The sequence below is a fragment of the Choristoneura fumiferana genome, chromosome 10, assembly GCF_025370935.1.
Source record: "Choristoneura fumiferana chromosome 10, NRCan_CFum_1, whole genome shotgun sequence".
In the NCBI taxonomy this organism is placed as follows: Eukaryota; Metazoa; Arthropoda; class Insecta; order Lepidoptera; family Tortricidae; genus Choristoneura; species Choristoneura fumiferana.
Window position 1 is genome coordinate 7256240 of NC_133481.1, and position 25307 is coordinate 7281546.

Here is a 25307-nt window from a genome sequence, read left to right on the forward strand (position 1 = left end):
ATCATTCTCTCAGGTAGGTATGTAATTTTAAATTACACAAATTATATTTCTGGTTCCATATGTAAATTATGAGTCGTAAAAATCGAGTTTTTCTGGTTTTGGAGAATACCCCATTCCAATGTAAACGAGGTATTTGAAACGATATTGGAGATGTTTTAATCTGTTATTAAAACGTGAGTCTATACGTACTTCGTAGTTAGTAGTAGACGAATATTTTTTGGTCGTAATTGTATCTGCTATGACTACCTTGTCTACGTGCTTTTCGGTTATTCACAACTTAGCAGCACAACATTACAGCAGTCTTATTTTTTTCCCTTTGCGGACACATTCTTTGTACTTAGCAAATCACAGCGGTAGTAAACCAGTATCTCTTTTACAACCTTGATATATAAAATATTCACCTTACTTTCTCGCAAATACTGTCAAAAACTGTCGGTCCTCACCATAATCATAAATTATATAGGTGATAAAAATATCGTTTCTCGTTTAGGGGGAAAATGGAGGGGCTCCTGTGTGTCCTTCGGAAACTACTCATCATCATCCACTGTTTACTAAAATTGTTTTGCATTTCGTATAAGTAGAAATCACCACATTCGCATGGGTTGCTTTAACTAAACTGTGATTATTTGTTTGTAGGTACCTTATCTAAGAACTATGCTGACCAAATTTTACATAATTATGTAAATGATGGAGTATTTGGCCATGTACATACATGTATAACCGGTTACTACTTATAATGCTGTTCCGGTATAACAGTTATTTATTATAACATTTACAAAATTTAGTTCAAGTTGCGATGACGATTCAATTTATATAAAAACGTGATATAAAATTACGCGTGAATAAAAACAGACGTTTATTTAATTTATTGAATCTGGCGTTACTTTGCGGAGGTCCATATCAATGAACTACAGAAATTTCTTTGTTCACCCAAGGCCCAAGGTCGCGGGTGAACAAAGAAAAATAAATTCTTGTAGTTCATTTAGACGTTTTTTTTTTCAGGTAATGAAGTAATGTCACTCACCAAGCGCTAGTGATGGAGGAATACTTCGAAGAGTTCGTGATAAACGCGACGAACAGCACAGTGCGGCCGCCGGTGTACGCCGAGCCCGACACCCTGGACCTGCTGGTGCCGCTCAGCATCACGTACGCCATCATCTTCGTGGCCGGCATCCTCGGCAACATCAGCACCTGCGTGGTCATAGCGCGAAATCGCTCCATGCACACCGCGACCAACTTCTACCTCTTCAGTCTCGCAATCTCTGATCTCATGCTCCTAGTCTGCGGCCTGCCTTTTGAATTTCATCGGCTCTGGAATCCGAATATGTACCCCCTCGGAGAAGCGCCGTGTATCATCCTTGGTCTCGCGTCTGAAACAGCTGCCAACGCCACAGTGCTAACGATAACGGCGTTCACTGTGGAAAGGTACATCGCCATCTGCCGGCCGTTCATGTCACATACGATGTCTAAACTGTCAAGAGCGGTTCGATTTATCATTGCAATATGGTTTCTAGCACTGTGCACGGCCGTACCGCAGGCGATGCAATTCGGGATCGTTTCATATGTGGACAACGGGCAAAACGTGAGTGTGTGTACAGTGAAAGGCCACGGTGTCCATCAAGTGTTTGTTATATCTAGCTTTGTGTTCTTTGTGGTGCCCATGTCAGTGATAACTGTGCTGTATGCACTTATAAGTGTTAAGTTACGTACCTCACGAATTTTGCATCCGGCAAAGAAGCTGTCGGTGGAGAGCAACGGCCGGCCGGCCGGGCCGGTGAGATACAGGAACAGTGCTTCACAAAGGAGGGTCATTCGAATGTTAGGTAAGTTTGCGTCATCAGTTTATAACAATTACAATTCGAGATAACACTGTGTGATTAAATTATATTTTCCAGTGCGATAAACAATCTATTACTTAAGTAGAAGTTGATATAATAAATTGAACAGATCAATCTCAGTTTGCGTGCAGCGCATCATTTAAATTTTATTGATAAGTGTTATCTGATCTGAAAATAAAATGGTTCTGTAAAAATGCTCTCCAGCCGTGGCAACACGTTTTTCGAATTTAAGGGCACAGTAATGATTAACTTTAAAGGCGGAACAGACACCGGTCCACCTCGAAGTTATAGCCGCGTTTTGTGCGAACGAGCGACCAAGATGGTACTTAGCTATATGTGGATTTCATGGCGTATCTTTCCCGCGAGTCGCGTAACGAACATAAATCTTGCCACAAATCCTCGCAATTGATTCTCTTCAAGGCAATTGAACATCGCGTGGCGCGGTTTTCATGCTGTCGCTCCGTGTATTGTGCGGAAGCCCGGCAATAAATTTAAGCTACTTGTACAAAAGTAGGAATCATCCTCTTGTGGTTTCTCTCGTCTCGTACTCGTCCATTTCTATGTAAATGTTTGACTTGAACGTACTATAATTGTGTTCAACCTGCGATCAATTCTTCTTAATTAGTAATATTATGAAAATGTGTAGGTAGGTAGAGCCGAATTTATTTGTAAGATAGATTGTCTTGATTGTCGAGGTAATAGCTTTTGTTTGCGTAATAGGATCGTATTTTTACTTTTTGTGATACGGGTTCTTTGACAGAAGTCAGAAAAGGAAATGATTCCTGCGAAGGCGGCGCTTCGCGAGTGAGCATTTTCATTTCAATCAATTGGCGTAAACTGCGGCAATATTTCGCTTCCTTTTACAGGTTTAATTCGAAGCGATGTAATAAAAAGTTTTTTCTCAAAAATGTCCGTAAAAGTCTATATTATTCCTTACATTTTTATTTTTTTATTCAACTGGATGGCAAACGAGCAAGTGGGCTATCAGAAGGCTAAGTGCATAGTTTTTGGTCAGCGAGAAATTAAAAAGTTAATAAAAAGATTGCAGGCGCGCTAGCTCGACAATAATTGAATATTGTCGTTATTATTGTCGAGTTTCAAACTTTTTAAAAAGTGAAAACGGCCATGGTAATGTTGGCACAAGTCGTAGGTATACTTACAGCCAACTCAAATGGCTGCTATCAGTTATTTCGTTGGAACTCCAGACTTATTGGATCTGAAACAGCTTGTGGTATTTTTGGTGGAAAAATACACCTGCTGTTTTTTTAATGAAATAAAGGCGGGAAAGCATGAAACATTATTTATTCCCCTTAATGGCGGGCCTTAAGGCCATGAAACATTTTATTGGAATAAAATTAGATGTCATAATATATTTTGTTGAGAAAAGGTTTATTCTAATTTAGTTTTTTCCTTCACCATTTTTGAGAAAAGCTTTATATTAGTCTCGGCTGGAATAGCAATTACTGGCTTCGTTTAATTCTCATACTCAGCCAGCAATTGTCTACTTCCAGGTCACGACAATAATCTACTATTATGTATTTTAAATGGACCTGACCGCGAATATGTTGAGTTAATATTGCATCAATATTTTGTATACATCAGTATCAGTTTCATAGAAACTAGATACTACAATATTTTAATAAATGAAATCCTAATAATAAGCCAGGAAGCGTAACTCAGAACAAATTCCATACAAAAAGTGGCCATACCTAGAACCAAAACGACTTATGATTCAAATATGAATCAATTTCGAGGTTGCAAATAGACGTGCTTGTTGATTGGTTAAGTAAAATTCAGAAAGAATGCAGGGATTGGTTGGCTCGCGTGATGCAATATCAGATGCACAAATTACGATCACTTCTTACATCTAACGTTTCTATGACGTGTCATATATTGATAATGACAGATTGATTTTTTAAACGATAAAGGAAAAGGAGGAGGTTATCAATTCGGTTGTATTTTTTTGGTTGTTACCTCAGAACTCATCATTTATGAAACGATTTGAACAAAAATCGTTTGTATAGGAATACCTCTAATTAGGTCCCATAGGCACGAAATCAGGATCTGATGATTGGATCCTAAGGAAATTGAGGAAACTTTTCAAATATTGTAGGGACACCTATGGCAATTTGGATATATTTAGTAGTAATTCGTGCATTTGCTCTTGAACATCATCATATTTGGTGAAGTGGAACTAATGACATAGACAAGTGAAGACCACAGTTGACCACCGGAGTTAGGTACTACTCAATAATCAGTATTTCATGGGTTTAATTACAATTATTTTAACAAAGTTGCTAAGCAATTTATGCTCCTCGTAATGCATATGGTGAAATGGAACGGATGGTGAAGCACTAGGACGTTTGAATAATGATTGTCTCTGCATCGGAAACAGCAATCTTTCGTAAAAGGTGATGAGCAGTTGACATTAAACTATTTTATCTTATATTATTCACCGAGTACTGCCTTTTCGCAACGTAACGTTTGGCAACCTGTTTCATTTCGCAACTTTTCATTTCACAAACTCTAAAACTAAACATTTCAGGATTTATTTCAGGGCCATCGTGTAGAACCCTTTGGGTTAGGTTAGGTTAGTTTTATAAAAATCCTGAAATATTTACAGTTTCAGAAATAGTTGGGAAACATTTGGGAAATGAAAAGTTGCGAAATGAAACAGGTTGCCAAACGTTATTCGCCGAAACATTAGTAAACCATTATTCACACTATAAATCGTGAAAAAAATATATAACAAAAAACAAAGAAAAACTTTCACTAATGGTGATTTATTTGAGTTTAGCTGTCAGAAAAATGTAAAGACTGTTTGGGCGATACAGGAAAGAAGAAAGTATGAAGAGGGGTGAGGAATCTGTCATTTACATTATGTGAGCCATAGAACACAGACTTGATTTTGCATAAATACTGATCATCTCCAACTGACAATGTATTTGAACATTTTTAAATTTAAATCTATTTTTACGACTACTTATTAGTGGAAAGTGATCCTTGGACATTTTAGTTTGGCATTGTTCCTGCACCACTTCATGACACACGTTGGCTTGATAATTTAGAGCTGTTCACAATCAAAAATGCGAAAATTTGACGTGAGCTCACTAAACTTGCAAAATAAATGTCAGTCAAAATTAAATGACGCGCATACCTTAGCGCAGGACACAGTTAGGACACTGTCTACATGGTTATAACGCAGTTACAATTCCTGACTTATTATTTGTTCGTAGATAAAATCTAAGAAGTGTGAACGACTAGACGACAATTAGGCTTTGCCATTATTAAGCAAAGTACAAAAATTAAGTTGCTAATGAGATCTTTGTTTTCTTAAAAATCTTTTGATGTTTTATTCGCAAACTTATTTTGATTCTTTCACTTATTTCATGCGAAAAGTTCCGCTCCTGTTACGCTCGTCTTCGAGCGTTGCATAATTTCAAGTTTATTTGAAAAGTTCTGGCATATTTGCATGATGTGATTATTCTTTATTAAAAAAGCCATGAGTTACGCGACTTTAAAACAGTTATACGGATGTGGCCTGTAACACGAGCAAATAATTAAAACATAGATCGTACTCGTCCAACTGAACAACATTAGTTCAGTGACTTTTAAAAATAATAAGTTTTTTTTTTATTCCACCTTAAAGTTTATTCGAAGCAGCAATGTAAAGCAAAATTTTCGATGTTTGTAGCATGACAGGCGACGTCAGTTGTGTTCTAGGATGGTGCACATGATTAATTTGTATGAAAAAGGGGAAACCTAGACTTCATTATTTTTCAAAGTCGCTGAACTAATGTTGTTCAGTTTGACGAGTACAATCTATATTTTAATTATTTGCTCATATTACAGGCCACACCCGTTATAACTCTGTTATTATTTCATTTTGGAGATACTTAAGTACAAAATTAATGTGATTAAAAATACACTTCGTAATTTATTTTTAAAGTAAATCTTTTCACTTATTTATCAGAAATACCTAAAACTAGATTTTATATAATTACACCACGGGGAAATAAATACAAAGATTTATAAAGAGTGAGAAATATTACAGACCAAATTTAATCGTTTGTGAGGTTTGATTTATAGCGGTACCTACGTAAAAATACGGTTAAAATGGTCCAAGTTATTTTTAAATTTCCTGTAAGTGGGAGTGACAATGGCGCGCTTAACGCGAATGCAAAACCCATTTTTCAATCCAATTACACCCGTCTCCGTGGTACTCGGGTGGCTAAACAACTTAGCTATGTATGTTAAATGTAATTTGTGAAAAATCAGACTTAAAAAAATCTAGATTACCCCCTGTCGGCATCACATTTATCCGTCAGATAAAATTAATCAATGGGTGGTGAAACAGCCCCTTAATGTCATATTAGCACTGTGGACACAGTTTCGTACGCAGGTAGTGGCGGGCAGTGAGGGTAGGCAGCGCCCGCACGCATCCGCCAGTACCAGAGGGGCTACTACGAAACTCGCAAATCGAAGGTCGTATCGCACTGTCCCATTCACTCGCGTATTAAATGACATAAGCATCAGCGGGACTTTCGTAGTAGCCCCACAGCAACTGTGTAAGGAACCACTAGCGCTGACACACAAGCACAGAATAAGCATAGATGAGAGTGTAATGTTTGGCAACCTGTTTAATTTCGCAACTTTTCATTTCCCAACTGTTTAATATTTCTGTGAGAATAAGTATAACATGCAGTCTATGTGTATAGTCGAGTTCATAAACTTGTGAGCAAAAATTTGATCAAAAATATCTGATCACGCTTCTACGCCGTTAACAACAGAGTCGTGTTCAGATATTTTTTATCAAATTTTTGCTCACAAGTTTATGAAATCGACTGTACGTACAGGTTTACAAACTTAAATAGGTGTCGTTCCAATTTATTATATGTATTGTAGGTAATTCGTTACAAAAAGTGTATGAAAAAACTAGTCCTTTGAACCTATCCTTTATTCGGATTTTCGCTACAATACACATTTTTATAATGATTTCGGAGCTCTTTACGATCTTTATCGATCTAATCACTGGAAGATCAAAATTTATCAAAGATCAAAGATTTGAAATAAACAACTTATTTAGGTATTTTTACTAAATCACATACGAACATTGCAAGTAAATAAAAAGCTTACTGAAAATGGTTGCAGTTAGTTGCAGAAACAGATTTTAACGACAAAATGATGACTATAGATAATGAATTCATTCTATTTATACAATACCATCAGCCAAAATTGATGTGTGTGACGTTTCCCATAAAGACAAATGGCGCCTGGAGGGTTAATTTGAAATATTTTGTTATTCAGTCGCCGTGGCGCTGTCGTTTTTCGTGTGCTGGGCGCCCTTCCACGTGCAGAGGCTTCTGGCGATCTATGGCAAGAGCCTAGAACACCCCACGGATACTTTTTACCTGGTAAAGTTTAACGTTAACCGCACTATATTGTTTTAAACTTTCGTGATTTTCACTCCTAACTATTACTACAACTGGGATCGGATAGTTCGAGATAAGAGTGCCGATACTAGTTTTAATCAAGTGCGGGTTGATCGAAGGATTCGCGCTGCTAAGTGAACATGATACGCTACACTTCAGTCTACTCGTGACGTGACCACGGCCACTGCAGTGAGTAATTACTACTCGTTGTTAGTGTGATAAATCCCGGTTGTGGTAATAGTTAATTACACTGTCATAAAATCAATTAGATAATTTCATTAAATTAAAAAAGTAATTCATTTGCTGAATCTCCAGATTAATTTTAAAACACCTAGTACACTCGCTATAAAAAAAAAAACAAAAGTTTTAAGACCTAGTATAACTGGGTCCATATTGACTCTCATAAAATTCTTCTTCCTATTTTTTTACTACCGATTTGTGTTCATTATTATCCACTCTTCATAACATACAGTGTTCATATTTTTTTTACTCATAATGTCATTAGGTACTAAGAACAATCTCAACTCATACCTAATGTTGTTTTTCATCCTTCATATCATAACAGATAATTATCATAATTTTCATGGGCACACCGAAGTGATCGGGAATACAAATAAACTATAATAAGTAAGGCACACGTAAACTATATTTTATTGTTTTTCGAAATATTCTCCGTTGCATTGAATGTACTTTTGCATTCTTTTGAACCAGTCATTCCAGTCTGAAGTTGTAATGTAGTAAAAATGGCTGCTTCGACTTCGGCTGATTCGCTTTGCACGCAATAAATCTTTAATTCTGGGGAATGTCAAAAAATCGTTTGGGCTCAGGTCAGGGCTGTACGGAGGATGGTCATCAACTCGATGTTTACGTGTTTCAAAAAAGCTTTTGTTCGACGAACGGTATGAGCGCTCGCGTTATCATGATGTAAGTGACGCGACGTGTCGGGTTACCATGACGGAGTTCAGCTATCATTTGTGGCAGACAAACCGAAGTGTACCAAACAGCAGTAACTGTTCTACGTTCCTGTAGTGGAACTGTGGTAACATGTCCGGTTTTTGAAACAAACGAAGCGACCATTTTTTTGGAAACGCTGCGGGAACGCACAACTTTCGTTGGCTTAACTTCGTCTTCAAAGAGCTAAACTGCTGATTGATGTTTTCTTTCTGGCTCATAAGAATAAATCTACGATTCGTCACCTGAGACGATGTTATACACGGCTTTTGACTTCCCTCCGTTGAAGCGTTTCAGAGTAGACCGGCATCAATCAACACGTGCCGCCTTTTGCTCTTCTGACAAATTATGGGGTACCCATCGGGAAACAAGTTTTCTCACACTCAAGTCACAGTGTAAAATGGTTTGGATTGCAGTTATTCCAATGCCTACGATTGCCCGGAACTGCAGGGCTACTACGAAACTCGAAACTCGAAGTTCGTATCGTGCCGTCCCTCTCGCTCTGCTATTAAATAGTATAAGTGTCAGAAGGACCGCACGACACGAACTTCGAGTTTCAAGTTTCGTAGTAGCCCTGGTGTTCGTAGGTTATATGTCGGTCATCGTGTATAATTTTTTGCACAGCGGCGATGTTTTCAGATGTTACCGCTGTTTTTGTTCGACCTGTAGAAGGTACGGTTGTGGTTGTGACAGACACACGACCTCGTCGAAACTCCGAATACCAACAATATATTGTTGTTTGACTAGGTGGTTCAATATTATAAAGAGAAACAAGCTCCCTCAGACATTCATCTTAAGATAACCCTTGGCGAAAATTGTGATAAATAATGAATGACACGGAAATTTTCACGCGTGAGCTCCATTTTGCTTATCGACTTGACAGTTTTAAACTGCATTTAAAAAAAAACCTATTATTTTTATTCTGAAAACCTCATTACGTTTGTAAGTGGACAGTACATGCGCAATTAAAAAGGTTTTATTCTAACTTACTCTAAAGTATCCGATTGGCGATTCCCGATCATTTCGGTGTGCCCTAGTAATGGCATTAATATTATTATATGAAAATATTTAAACTTATAATATTGTTTTCCATAAAGTAACTATATAGGTAATATAAAAAATAAGATTTAATTAATATCGTAAATTATTTATCACCGGGAATGTGCGCGAAACGGAGCGATGTGTGAGGAAAAATATTTTCGCTATTTTCCGTTTTGCTTTCTTGCACTTCTTTGGCGACAGCACATCCTTAAATGCAGCTCATATATTTTCGGAAAAAATATTATGTTGTTCAATCCGCAAATTTAGAATGATGATTGGTTTTTTGGAGTCTTTTTGTATTTTTTATTTCAACTCCAAATTTGTTACTTTTACGGGTAGTGCTGCTGCTTAAGTAGCATAGTAGAAATAAGCAACCTGAGATATGTATGCATAGGAAAAAATCGTGTCTAGATTCCTGTCCAGCAGTGGTGTAGGGGCACGCAGCACGGATTGCTGAGAACCTGGGTTCGATTCCCAGTGCTGGTCTCTTTTTCTGGTTTTTCTGTGCATCCATGTCTCAGTTTGTATTTTCGATTTAATTTAGAACGAATTTTAAGGACCTCCCAGCCCTCGCACTCTTTCCAGCCTGACGCTATGTTCCGGCGCAAAAATATTCAAATTACAATATTCTTATTCGGTATTTTCGAGCATCCCATCGGCTAATATAGTCACTTATTTGTTGTTTTTCCAAGGATATTTTTTATATCGTTAAAAGACCCTACCAATAAACTTCAAGTTTTGGTCATCTTATCTCAAAGTGATTGTTTTATGAGACTAAACTATTATAATATCGACGAACAATTGAAGTACAAAGCACTGTATGTACAGTCGAACAATTGATTCCTGACCCAACGTAGAACGTTCTTATAGTAAGTGATATAATAAATTCAATAAGTGTCATGCAATTCCACAGTGGGTGAAGTGGGTCACGATTAATTTGGTTCGAGTTTACAGTTAGCAGTTTTTTGTTGTTGATTACATTAAGTCTTGTTGGATAGAATAATCCAGCAGGGCTACTACGAAACTCGAAACTCGAAGTTCGTGTCGTGCGTTCCCTCTGACACTTAAACTATTTAGTACGAGAGCGAGAGGGACCGCACGACACGAACTTCGAGTTTCGAGTTTCGTAGTAGCCCTGCAGAAGGGGTGACCTTAGTACTAAATACCCTGTGTACATTTAATACTCCAAGCATGATGTTAGTAGAAGTAAAATTACTACATCGGACAAAAAGGCCCAGAGAGCATATCCTCCGCAATTAAAAACGCCATTAAGATAAATTGTCACTACCGTAAAATGACCAGAGGACAAAACTTCCCTAATGCATTTTTAGAGTTTTTACCCGACTATGTCAGACGGAGGGTTAAAATTAAACTTATTATGTGTGTAACTTTCTTCCTTCTTAGGATATATCTTGAATCAAGTAGAACTCTACATATAGTTTTGGTTTAGTTTTTTCGACACAATCTAAACAAACATCGGATTGTTTATTAAAATGTACGGCAGTCATTTATAAATTTAGGTTTATTTCTCGCATCCTTTGTGCTTCCGGAATGCGATAGATGTTCTCGAATTCATTGAAGCCCACGCCATGAGACTCACCGACTTACGTTAGTCATTGTTTGCCACTTTCCGCGGCTGTATTTACACGCGTCTATATGTTGTAGGTATATTATTACAATGTTGGGCATAAAATCGTAAAATGAAAAGCTGTTAAGTAATGACAGGTGATTGGCGGTGTTAATATATTTTGTCTTGCTGGATTGTTAGGGTTTCGTACCTCATTGAAAAACCCTTAAAGAATCACTCAGGGCTCGTCTGCGTCTCTTCGTGTACTACGCGTGTGTGCGTCAATCAGTTACCATTATTTTTACGGATGAGGTATTATAATGTAACTAATATGAAATACCTCGGGTTATAGTCTTCTGTAACTGAAGAAGAATCAAGTAAGTTCATGTGATCAAAAGATACAACTTCTTACGTGTAAAAAATGGGTACTTCTCGTTGACATAAACTGTTAAGCTTTGAAGAACTAAGACAAAAAAGAACAAGCAACGGAAAAAATATTGGAAAGTCAATGATTCATAAAAAATACTACAAGTAAGTGAGGATGCTTGCTAAGCGTTATATGATTATGACAGCCCCCTCGTATGGCATAATAATATGGTGAGGAAGGCTACTTACTTATAGGTGCCACTAATTGATACTCGTAGTTATAGTTATCTTTTTCTTTACTATCATAATTTTAGGATTGTAAGCATTAAATGTACCTACCCACTAACCAAAGTATACATAGATTAATGTTAAAAAAATTATCCGAAATAAAATGTATTTATTACTTATTATTATTTTACTAGGTTTATTTTTTTCACAGAAAAAGTATGTGATAATAAATATTTCTGTATGCTTTTAAATTTATGAAGAATGAGGGAGGCTTATGACCAACCGTGGAAGTCTTACCGCTGACATAATGATGATGATCGTTGAGATGTCAATTAATGATAACCATTAAAAGATTATAATAGGTATACTCGTAGGTAGTTAACTGTAATCTTCTATTTTTTATTTAATTAATATATAAAAAATGAATCCCTATTTCCCTTGGTCACGGCATCACGCGAGACACGATTTCGCTAATTCTTTTTTTGTTGTGTTTGCTATTGTCAGGAGAAGGTTCTTATAAAATTTTGACGACCGGATGGCTTAGTGGTTAGAGAACCTGACTACGAAGCTTGAGGTCCCGGGTTCGATTCCCGGCCGGGACAGATATTCGTATGAATAATACGAATGTTTGTTCTCGGGTCTTGGATGTTTAATATGTTTTTAAGTATGTATTTATCTATATAAGTATTTTTATCCGTTGCCTAGTATCCATTATTAGCTTTGCTTAGTTTGGGACTAGGTTAATTGGTGTCAAGTGTCCCATGATATTTATATTTATTTATATTATTTATTTAAAAGAAGATTTAGAAAATAATAAAAAAAATACTACACCGGGCGCGGGCACCAGCTAGTGTAAAATAATTGCCGCTGTACTCAAAAAACAATGAAATAACAATATAGGTATACATAGGAACCTAAAAGTCCGATGGGAAAAACGCATGAATATTTTTATTGAGGCACGTTCTGTATGAAATATTATTAAGCTCTTTCAGTGTTAGCTTTTTATTGTTTTCATCACAATAATTGCATATGGCTAGGGGTTTTAGTATATTATGAGGGTGAGGGTCGGTCTGTTTCGGTGTATTTTCATTATTAAATATTCAGTCTTTGTGTGTGAAACGGAAGTAGATGTTTGTGATGATTGCAATTTCGTAGAAAGTAGAAGTTTCAATATGGCCTTAGCGCAGATATGTAACTTTAATATTTTAATATACTCTATCCACTTACTTCTGTCTTACCTTCTCGTAGCGCAAAAAAATATAGAGAAGTCAAAATGGGATTTGTGTGAAACAAATTCTTTTGTTTTGTGATAATATATTATGTATACCGGCTGCCTACAAATGGGCTGTTGTGCCTGAGAAAATACTGAAATACTTAATAAATGAATACGCGTGCATGAAAACATAATAAGTAGGTAATAGATAATTACTCTTCTTACTTCCTCAGCAACATGAGCTCTTTTATATTGCCACGCATTTGGATTGAACACCACGGTTACACATAGTACATTTTCTGGTATTGCAGATTTAAAATATCTGGTTTACATAAGCTGTACTTGAAGCATTAACTATTGGTATTCAAATAGGTTAACTGAGTATAATTATGCTGAAAGTAATTATTAATTGTTGGTGTAACTCTAAGCACAAAATTCATGGAATACAAAACAATAACTAAAGTTATCATGTTTCATTTTATAGTGTCTGGCTGCTTGTTTACCCTGCTATGAACTAATCTTAGACTAATTTGTTAATCAATTAGCTCAAGTTTCGATAGAAAATAAATGCAGGGTTAGGTATAGAATATAATTCATTCACGCATATACTACATACATTTCTATTCAATTTTAGTAACAACAAAAGCTACGGCACAAGTGACATACCAATGCACTTTAACCATTAAACGTGATAACAAATTATGATTTTTTATAATTATTTTTGCAGACATTAACTATGTAACATTTGTGTTTTTGATTATTTAGAAAACGCGAGGTGTGCGTGCATACATGCTTGTTTGATATAAGAAGATATCTCACACCGAAGTTTTATACAATGTTTGTAAGTTAACTGGTTTTTAACGTATTAATTACGCTCACTTAGTTAAGTAGCCCTTAAATTCCAGCTTTCATAAATTAAATTAAACATACGAAGCTATATGCGTCAACTTAGCATGACAGTAGGTAAGGTGGCGCCAAAACTTTATCTTTTTAGGGCGCTGTGGCGTGTAAATTGTTATTTCTCAAATATGACATGAAATATTGACGTTGTGTTGCAAACAAAAGGCCGAGAAGTATCGCGCTGCAGCGCTGCGGCTCGCCTGCCTGCGCGCGATCACTAGCGGCCTGCAAAGAGATTTCATACAACCTTGCAGGCCGCTGGCCGGCAATGCGACCGTCTTTTGTTTCAACGCGCGCTCTGCGACACGGCCTACGCCAGCAGCACCCGCCCAGCAGCCGCCGCGCCAGCAGCCAGCGCGACGCGCGCGCACACAACACGGCGACGAGACTAGCGTCCCACCAGCTTCATATCTCGTGGTTTTCTTTTATTTCATGACATTTTTGAGAAAAGCACTGTACAAGCCTCGGCTGGTACGCGGGGTTGCCGGCCTCGCATCCCTATCTATATCAGCTTGGCCGGCAACCCCCTACTTCCCGGCCTCTACAGTAATGTACTATTACGTCAAAACGCTTGTCCAGAATTATTTGTAATGCATAATGTCCTTTAAAACACCCTTCACTACGACTACTACATCTTCGGTAGTGTTACTTTTTAATATAATCTGAATTGGGTAACGTTAACAAGCCCTACTATTAGCTACTATGTAAAGAAAATTTACCGTTATTAAGTAACGTTAACTGGGTAACGTTACCATAATGTTATTTTATCTAGTAACGATATAATTGTATACCGGTACTTACAAGCTATTTTTACGATTTCACCTTTACGTAACGTTACTTATAATGTGAATTTGTTAATGTTAACAAGCGCTGCTTAATACATAAGTCAGACATGAAATAAACTCTCTTTTTTAACCTCTTAATGCCAAAAATATATGAATCAAAAACTATTTAATAATTAGTTATTTTTTAACACTGTTTAATGGTGTATAATAAATTATTTCTATTTCCTGACAGTAAGAGTTAGGCCACGAGAAGTGACATGTTGAATGTGGCTTTAAAGTTAACGAACATCAAAAATTTAACGCTTCATACAGACATTAGAAATGCAAAAATACCTCGTTAACTTGTTCTGAAATAGGTAGGTACTGTGGGGACTGTAACTTGGTAAGAGCTTACGTAATGGGGATCTACGCGCGTGACTTTAAATTCTTTCAACTCACTTCAAATAAAATGCATATTTCGTCAGTACTCAGATTTATTGTAGGATTTATAATAAGATTACATAGATAGTTCCAGCCGCTCAGGCTGTCGGGAGCAATCTGTGCTCGGTATACCGCTGTCAATCGTCTTTTAAAGTCAAATTCTAGAATCATACAATATAAAAATACTATCATTATACATAATAAAGTCAATCTAGCCTGCGAGGTGGTCAGTTTTACCACCTGCCAGCGGTATACAGCCTAGTCCCTACAGTACATAGTCGTTAAGATACCATAACTTGACCTTTGTTGACTCAATAGGCTAGTTTTAGTAAGGAAAGGGACAACCTTTACTTTAAATTAAAGTCAATTTAGTATCGATAACTTTTTAACTTTACGTCTTGGCAGAAACCTAGAGTTTAGTGAATTGTGTAATTTTTCATATATTGTACTTCTATAAATGTTATATTACATCTAAAAATTGTGTTAATTCTATGCAAACGATTTTTGAAATCACATCACCCGAAGGTAGAAAAATAAAGTGGGGAAAAATTGTGTTGAATTTGAAACGAGTCGAGGAGTAGAAGATTACTAGCGGAAAATGTAATTTGAGCTGTAATTTTGTCACATAGTTTTTTTATCACATTCGTATTATTCGTGTCTTTACAGTCTTGATTTCAAAAATCCATTCCCCGATCGACTACCACGCGAGTCAAATTCAAATTAAAAATAAAATAAGATGATTTAGGCCTCATAAAGTTTTGGAACGCATCAACACAAATATTCTGTTAAAAGGACTGCAATTCACGTGAGCCCGTGAATTTAAATTTAGAAGTAATCCACGCATACGGGGAGCCAATCGCCGAAACAAATACCCAATATGTTCTCGTGATATATCCAATTTTTGTTGACAAAAACGGCGGTCGGCTATTTGGAGGGTTGTTTGCCGCGACCCGTATTATCATAAAAATGCTCTTAGCACGATTTGAGACTAAATCTGTCTCACTAGAGGCCGGGCTCTAGGGCGATGAGGGTACACGTTGAAGTTGGCTTGTAACCTCTTAAAATGCGATTCAGTTTTTATCGAGGAACGCTACGTGCCTGTCACTAGCGATTTTGATTACATTTACGTAGGAGTATTATTTGTAAACTTCTTCATGTTAGTTATAAAATAATTGCAACATGTCCATAGCATATCGTCACTACTTTAAAAAAAACTCCGTAGCTCAAAATAGATAATTTTTCTGAGTGAACTTTATAGTCATTACATCAAGGTTCAATTTTGTAGACATATTGATTTTAGATATGAGATTTTTTCAAAGTAGTGACGATATGGACAAACCACTAACACCCGTAACGTCTACTTTTCGGGAGCGGTGTAAAATAGTTAAGTACATTTTTTTATGAATTGCAGAAAAAAAAAACATAAAAATATTTTTCAATTTTATGCCAAGTAGGTACGTGCCTACAGACTGCTCTAAAATGATGGTGACAAAAAGCATTTTTTTTTCTTCAGTAAATACTGCCTTGATCTATTGTGACCAATCATAATTTTATGAATAATGGTCAGAAATACCTTGATGAATGTTTGGATGCCAATGAATTATGCAGATACAACGCAGTATCATATCATTTTAAGGGCGAGAATGTAGGAAATTCTAACTATAGCCTGACTAGCATATTTTTTAGATCATACTAGACGTACTGCTGCTCCATACGCACTAGGTTTTATAGTGGACATAAAGCGTCCGTCCCTTTCGCACAAGCTTATTTATCAGAAAGGGACCACCGTTTAATGGTGACGATAAAGGCTAGTGTGACAGGGGGGGGACTTTGATTGGAACTAAAAGCGCTTAAGTTTTTCTTGTCATCCCCCGCCGTTAGACTATAATTTATTGTTGTCTCGGTCACAAAAAGGATACGATAAAATTCTTTATGGATTTATTCCGTTGAATTGTGTAGTTCAGGCAGAGCCTGAATAGTGGGTCAAGGCTTATTTATTTCACTAGCTATTTGGAGATGAACATAATTTATTCGCTATTCCATTTAATCAAAAAGTTTTTCAGTAAATACCGAAACAAGCGAAGGTTTAATTGTAACATTAATCAAAAGTGTTTAAACTCCCATATTTATTTCACGCGCATTACACACACTTCAATATAAAATTCCTGCCGCAACAAATTTTACCAGTGCTAAATTATGTTAAAATTTTAAATTAATTGAAATCCAATTAGTCCTCAATGACTTATGTAACTTGGGATTAATATATCCCGCCGTAATATAATTTAGCTGGCGTTCCCGCCGAGGTTTCCCAGGGTGGAACCGGCTGAATTAACTTACCCCTAACCTGTGATTTAATGTCTATCGAAAGTTCTCCACTTCACTTCTAGGAAAATTTTCAGTCTTTTCCAAAATTTATTTCCCTCTATTGGTGTACTAAATAATCTCTGGTAGGTATGTTAGGGAAAGAGTGAGAGGACTAGGTGTGGTTTATAGGATACATACTGATAATAATGTCTATCTGTAACTCAAATGTCCTACTTGTGCCAGAAATAAGAACCATATTTCAGAATTTTTTAGAAAGAAACAAATTCCTTTCTAAAAAAATACTTAAAAAGTAAAAAGAACATAAATACCAGTAAAAATATTTCATCCACATACATGTGCTCTAATCCTTATTTTCATCTTTATTTGTAAAATAATTTGTCAACCATTAAAATAGATATAAATCAATAAAGGCTTACATATTCATACTATATATACTATATAATATTATAAATGCGAAAGTGTGTGTGTTTGTGTGTATGTTTGCCCGTCTTCCACGCCGTAACGGAGCGACGGATCGACGTGATTTTTGGCATAGAGATAGTTTATGGGCCCGAGAGTGACACAGGCTACTTTTTATCCCGGAAAATGCAGAGTTCCTGAGGGAACAGCGCGATAACCGAATACCGCGCGGGCGGAGCCGCGGGCAAATGCTAGTATCCATATAATTTTAATCTTGTTACGCGTATTCTTAGAAAAAGTTTGATCTAATTTTGTTAGGATGCTACTTTAATCCCCTTTTTTTTCCTCAGGTGTACATAGTGCTGACTTTCCTGTCCGGTGTTCTGTATTTTCTGTCGACGGCAATCAACCCGTTTCTCTACAACATAATGTCGAATAAATTTAGAAACGCCTTCAAGGTAAGCGTAATCCGATCATCATATATTGTTAAATCACACATAATCAAATATTCCGCGAGGAAAACGCGTGTTAATTTCAAAGGAGGTATTTATAGTATTTCCTTGATGTTGATTTTATCCACATAGATTTAATAAAAGCAAATTTGTGGCTGAGGCCGACTGAGCTCTTTACAGCGGGGATAATTTTGTTTTCTTTAAAACGCTACTTCGCTATAATTTAAGAATCAAATGTGTGTTATTGAATTAACACCTCGTATCAAAGAGAACAATGTCAGTAATAAAAAAACTTTAGGTTGTTTTTAACCGACTTCAAAAAAGGAGGAGGTTATACGTTCCAATGTTTGTATTTTTTATGTATGTTCACCGATTACTCAGTCAATTGTGAACCGATTTTCAAAATATTTTTTTATTCGAAAAAGTACTCTTCTGAAGTGGTGCCATAGTCACCAAGTCAAGATCTGATGATGGGATCCTAGGGAAACCGAGGGCAAACCTCAAATTTTATAGGCACACCTATGGCGATTTTGGCATTTTTAGCATTAAGATAAGATTCATTGTGTTTCACGAAATTAAATTGTGTTTTTTAATTTTTGTTTTCTCTTTATTATATATTTTTGCACAGTTGTCATTTAGAAGTTATTATCACGCCCTAAAATTGTCACAATCACTGAAAATGGCGATAATCCTCCATTCACAAACACCGTGTTTGGCTGTTTAGGGGTCTCCAAAGTAAATTAAAAAATACTTTAATAGAGATTAATGAGGAGCTTTAGTCCCGATATGCAGACTAAAGTAACATGTGAAAAATATTTAAAAAACAAAAACAATATTTTCTGATCGCCATCATCGTGATTGTAACCTTATGTTAGCTACTAAAAAATGCTCTTACACCGAAATATATAATAAATGTAAAACCAAACCAGTTTCCAGTGAATTACCGCGCAATCTAGAAACAGGTGAACATAAAAAAATATTGCCAAACTGTCCGACTTCATTTGTTAGTTTTTTTAATTGTTGCATTCTAAACACGTTAACTCATATTGTTAGTAAATTTGTGGATTTGCATATAAAACGTGGCCGTCATTATTTATGCAAATGAAGGGTACAGTCACCAGCACCAATATCTGACACAACAAGCGTGCATAAATTTCTGATACGACTCTATTTCTAGGGCCGGAAAGACGTGTCAGATATTTTTGCACGCTCCGCTGTGGCAGATATTAATGCTGATGACTGTACCTATATGTGAACACAGACTCGCTTCGTAGTCCAGCATACTTATTTTTAAACGACTTCAAAAAAGGAGGAGGTTCTCAATTCGACTGTATGTTTTTTTGTATTATTAAATTCTGGGTGACTAAGAATTTGTTTTATCTTATTAATATAAGCTTTAATGTCAGTTGCATTTGTAAAAGTTGGTTGCCTTCCCAGCATGTATTTTTTATACAAAAACAAAAGTAACCAACGTTGGTTTTAGTGCTGTGAAGCGAAATTACAATAATTTTTAAGCTTAGCCATTCACTACTTAACAGTACCCTTAGTGTAAGTTTTCGGTTACCAAATACGTCTCGATCACAATTTGTATGGAAACACGAACAGCGCCTCTAGCGGAACGTTTGCGATGTTCGTGTTTTGATACAAATTGAGATTTTAACGCGAACGCGATCGAGACGTATTTTGTAACCGAAAACTTACACTAAAGGTAATCGTAATAATTACTTAAAAGCAATCGGACAGCAATGTCGTGTTACGTACTATAAGGGGGTATCTATTAATTACGTGAGGTGAATTTGGCCCCCGTATGGTGTCGGGTTAGAATTACACCTCTCCATTTCTTCCGGGGATGTCGTAAGAGGCGACAAAGGATATAGGTTAAGGTATACCGTAGGCGACAAGGCTAGCAACCCGTCACTATTGTACCTTTTTTTTGTCAAACTTTAAACCTAAAATTGCTTAAAGTGGATCCGAAGCTGTAACTTTTCGTGTGCTCTGCCTACCCCATTTGGGAATAAAGGCGTGATGTGTGTGTGTGTGTGTGTGTGTGTGTGTGTGTGTGTGTGTGTGTGTGTGTGTGTGTGTGTGTGTGTGTGTGTGTGTGTGTGTGTGTGTGTGTGCGTGCGTGCGTGCGTGCGTGCGTGCGTGGGGAATCGAATTCGGGACTTCAAGCTTCGTAGTCAGGTTCTCTAACCACTTGGCCATCCGGTCGTCATTTCTTATAACGTAACTTGGAATCACAGTTAATTATACATGACTAGCCGTTACCCGCGACTCCGTCCGTGTACAATTTGGTTATCGCTATCCCGTGGGGACTATGCCATATTCCGGGATAAAAACTATCCTATATCCTTCTCCGGGGCTAAATCTATCTGTGTACCGAATTTCATCTAAATTGGTTTAGCGGCTTAGACGTGATGAAGTAACAAACAAACAAACACACAAACAAACAGACTTACAAACTTTCGCATTTATAATATTAGTGAGATTTAGTCATGGGTGATTTTTGGCTCTGCCCACGAATAAAGAGCCTATTTTAATTCTGTCCATTCATGGGCGGTGGTGTTCTCTTACCATCAGGGTCTCCAAAACTTGCTTGTTTACCATCCAGTCGAATAAAAAAAAATATTGAATGTACTGTAATCTTTACAGTATATTCAATATAGGAATGGACAGAAAGAAAATAGGCTCTTCGTTAATGCACGCTTTAGGAAGTCATTTAATAAATTGCATTTTTTTAGTATACGGCCCAAACTTAATTCTAATTAAAATATCGAAGACGTCAATATTAGTTTCAATTATTCATTAACTAGCTGTTGCCCGCGACTCCGTTCACGTAGAATTCGTTTATTGCTATCCCGCAGGAACTATGCTATTTTCCGGGATAAAAAATATTCTATGTCTTCCCCGGGACTTTACTGTGTATACTAAATTTCACCTAAATCGGTTCAGCGGTTGAGACGTGAAGTGGTAGGTAGCAAACGATGGATGGACGACCGGATGGCCAAGTGGTTAGAGAAACTGACTACGAAGCTTGAGGTCCCGGGTTCGATTCCTGGCCGGGGCAGATATTTATATGAATAATACGAATGTTTGTTCTCGGGTCTTGGATGTTTAATATGTATTTAAGTATGTTAAGTATTATCTATATAAATGTGTTTATTCGTTGCGTTGTATCCATAGTACAAGCTTTGCTTAGTTTGGGACTAGGTCAATTGGTGTCAAGTGTCCCATGGTATTTATTATTTATTTATTTTCTTGATATTGTGTTATTTTTAAGTACATTACATATTAATCTACTTACAAAGTAAACTAAATTGTGACTTTATCTTATTACTTCTTTTATTCATCATCATCATAATTATTACGACTTAAAAAAAATGTTTAGAACCCCTGCTTCTGTGACCTTCTAGAGTCCAATTTTATCCTGAATGGACTATAGATGACCGTGAAAAAAACATTTATGTCCAGTATTTTTATGTACAAAAACAACCTTCGTAAAAAATGCAGTGACTAAACTGGCAATGGACTGTCTCAGTTGACACCTTTAAATAATATCATAAAATGTCGCATTACATGTTACTTACCAAATATCTACTGGATAAACATTTTATATTTAGCTACAAAATATTCTATTTGAAATATAGTCCGGTGCCATCAACCATTGAGCGTATTGTGGCTCGCGCCGGAAAGCATTATCCGGGGGCTTGTGAAAAAAATATTTTTCTTTGACAACATTTCCCCTTTCGGCTTAAATGTCCTTACGGCCGTTAGACACATCCGTCTATAAATTCATCGCTGGGGTTGGTAGTATTAATACGGATAATACGGATCAAGTAACATTTTTAGCTGCAACTAGCGTTGTTATAATGATGGGACTTCTTTCCAAAAGTATGAGATCGGATTTTTTAATCCTGAAGCTTGAACACACACACAGAGCGGTGGCGGGGCGGTGTGGCGCGGCGCGGAGGCGGTACCGGTTGTAATATTCGAGCTAACATGAAAGAGGGCACACAGAATAACGCGCGGGAAATAAGCCACTGCGCCTCCGGCGTCAGTGTGTTTCTAGCTTGAAGGTTGGCCGTCAGCTCCTTGTACTCCTCTCTATTATATTGCTTATTATAGTAGGATCGAAGAAGCACTAAGAGCCTTTACATATCTCGTTTTTTAAACGCGCCGTTGACGAGCGTAGATATCGCGTTTTACTTTCTTTTTGCTTTGGTTTCTTTAAAAAATAACATAATAATTAAAGCATGATCTATGTTATTGTCTGTATAAAGAGTTTAGTTATTTTTATTATGATTAATTCATGGATTTGATTTGTTAAAATTTAATCCTTGTTAAGCTTTTTCTTGTGTAGACGTTAGTGGCATTTTCCATTGCGTTAGTGCTCATTGGTTACCGAAGGTTCTCGCAGCACCTTACTTATACAAACGATCACGCCCCGAGATAAATTCACGATTGAAACCCCATTAATCTGCTAACCACTAACCCAATAGAAACGTCGAAGCGTCGACTATTCTATCGTGATTTTATCGATCACGCGTCGTCGGTGTCATTCACCTAATTGCTTTGTTCACATTGCACTTTGACCCGCCTTCTTTTAACCTTGAAAAGAAGCGGCTATATTCGATGACAACTGAATTTTAACGCTTATTTTATTACCATGTACGGAAACAACGCTGTATTCGAATATGCCGCCGGGTTTTACCGATACGATTATTGAATTTCACCTTTTTTTAGTCGAAAACCAATTTACTTAGATGAAGCCAACATATGCACAAATTTGATAAACAGGTGGAGTTTAAAAGTTGAAGTTGACGCTTGGATGCTTAAAGTAATTAAAGTTGTATGAAAATTGTTCGCTGTGACGCGGAAGTTAAAATCCCATAAAATTGTCATTTTGTACGGATGACTACCTACCATTTCACGTGGCCCAACTTTTGTTCTTTACCCAAACACGTTGCTAACTATACTCGTAATTACTTTATTTCATATCCTGTAACGTATAACTTAGGAAATGTTTGTTTTTGTCTTTTTTTATTAAGTATCTAAAATAAGTATATCCTTTTTGTCAATATTATCTAGGTTCTCAATTATGTTGTGATGCTACTCGTATCCCTCGACTACATAATATGTAAATTTAAGCATACGTACGTTTAAACTTGTACTCTCCGAGCGTTCCTCCCAATTAATCAGCCGAAACTGGAATAAATTTGATGGTTCATAAAACGGCGCGGAAAGACTTTCTTTTATGGCTTTCATTAAAAAATGAAGAAGAGTCAATCGACTCACTGTCTTTCCGATTGGTGTTCTTTCATTGTAATAAAAAAGGCATTTTTTAAATTGGCTTGTCAATTATTTAACGTCTGCGATTCATGAAAAAAAAACCTAATTTCATATAAACACATAACTATGATGCAGTGAGTTTTTTTGTATATGAAAACAGGCAAGCGGGCATAAAGTTCACTAGATTTTTGTCGGATTACTGATGCGTCGTCGGGTTGCAAAAAATGATACACTCTCCTTTTAATGATAGATAAACAGTTAGTCCCACCAGGTGGGATTGACGACATCGTGAGAGTAGCGAGAAACCGGTGGATGCAAGTGGCGAGTTGTCGTTCATTGTGGCGTTCTTAGGGGGAGGCCTTTGTCCAGCAGTGGACGTCTTCCGGCTGATGATGATGATGATGAAACAGTTAGGACCGACTCGATTTTTGTGCGGACCGGCAAGCGTAGCGTAGGACGTCTAGCAACGAGATGGACGGATGACCTGGTTAAGGCCGAAGTTCACGGTAGATGCTGGCCGCTTCCAACCGAAGCAACTGGAGGTCTAAGAGGGAGGCTTATGTCCAACGATGGACATCCTACGGCTGATATCATATTGAGATTTTTAAAGCAATATAGACTGAAAGTAAAAAGTGTTTTATTGTTAAAATATGTGAAGTTACTTGCCTAAATTCAAATGACGCACGTAATACTCATAGTGATTGGGTCTTTATTGATTCCTACTATTCTTTCCTTATTGTCAATGTCAATGTTTATTGTCACGAATTCAACGTAGCTCTTTTCAGTGCATTAACTCAAATACTACCTTATTTATTGTACACTGAAACTAAGTGAGATGTACCCGGATGGTGACCCACATCACATCACTCCTTGAGAGATAAGGGTGCACTCTACAGTATGTCACTTTATCTAGATAGAGGTATGTACCTTCTCAGTTTCACATTGGCATAGATTGCGTATTTTTTTAAGCATCCTGAAAGGTTGTGTAACAATGTAATTTTTTTCTTCTGGACGTCCATCCTATATATATCTATCTATTATATTCTGATGGCTCCAGTAATATGATGATGATGATGGCTTTCCAGCCACAGTGCAAGTTGACTGTACTTAAAATCTATGGATATATTCCATTTGTTATTTTCCTCGTAAAAACATGAAAAGTTTTTGAATCTTTAGTAAGTATGACCGGAACAGTAAGAAGTATTTACATCTTTTGAAATCGAACTTTAGACTTCGGAAGGTTAAGCGTGAAAACCACAAGTAACGCTGAGTCGAGTTTCGTCGAAAGTCTTTCGCAAAGCGATTTGCTCCTTCCATTTTAGGTACTTCCACTTTTACCGAAGTTGCTTTGTTCATACTTGTTGCAAGTCGCTTTACGGAAGTTGCGGTGGATGGATTGAAGCAGACTAATGTCAGCTATAGGGAAATAAATTAAGCCTTGCATTATCTCGCGTGTGAAATGTAATTAAAATAGATGGCACATCCTGCTTTGAGAGTGAGAGGGACGGTATGATACGAACTTCGATTTTCGAATTTTGTAGTATCCCCAGGACGTTCTAATTGCTGCGGGTTGCTATAGTTAGATTCATGGCACAGATTGTTGGCAATATTTTTTCTATGCATCCTTTGGCTGTCAAGAGCGCAGTCAGCGGTATCGGCAATTTTTAAAGAATATTATTTTTTCTTTTACAAATATACAATTTTACTCGCAAATGTGATGAAAAACATTGTATGTCGCACGAGCGGTACTAGAATTACGAACATCGACTCATTAAAGTCCTCAGTCTTCGACTTCGGGTTTTTAATAGACTCGTTCGTAATTCCTTATTTACCGCCCTTAAGACACAATGTACTATTAAGTGGGTATTTATTGAATGTGAATTGAATAATCAGAATTACAAGCGTTTTCAGTTCGCCTACGCCACATGCCAATAAACAGATGCGGTTATCAGCAGCAATTATAAATTCAAATAGGAATAATCACAAACTTCCTGGCACGTGGTTGGAATTCAATAGGCATTCAAGCGATATACCCATTTTTATGTTTTTTTTTCATTTTTACTGGAAAAATAAAAAGGAGTTTGGTTTGGTTTCGAAAAAA

The 25307-nt window shown here is 36.8% G+C and overlaps 1 protein-coding gene across 4 annotated transcripts in view; it reads left to right on the forward strand.

The window, feature by feature from the left end:
• Positions 1-25307, forward strand: part of LOC141431977 (pyrokinin-1 receptor-like) — a 71902-nt gene that overhangs the window by 17177 nt on the left and 29418 nt on the right. For all 4 annotated transcript variants that reach the window (XM_074093308.1, XM_074093307.1, XM_074093311.1 and 1 more), the window contains exons 2-4: positions 1003-1823; positions 7146-7252; positions 17816-17923. In XM_074093308.1, the coding sequence (XP_073949409.1) occupies positions 1037-1823; positions 7146-7252; positions 17816-17923 (1002 nt within the window). In that variant the 5' untranslated portion in view covers positions 1003-1036. The remainder of the gene's footprint in view (positions 1-1002; positions 1824-7145; positions 7253-17815; positions 17924-25307) is intronic.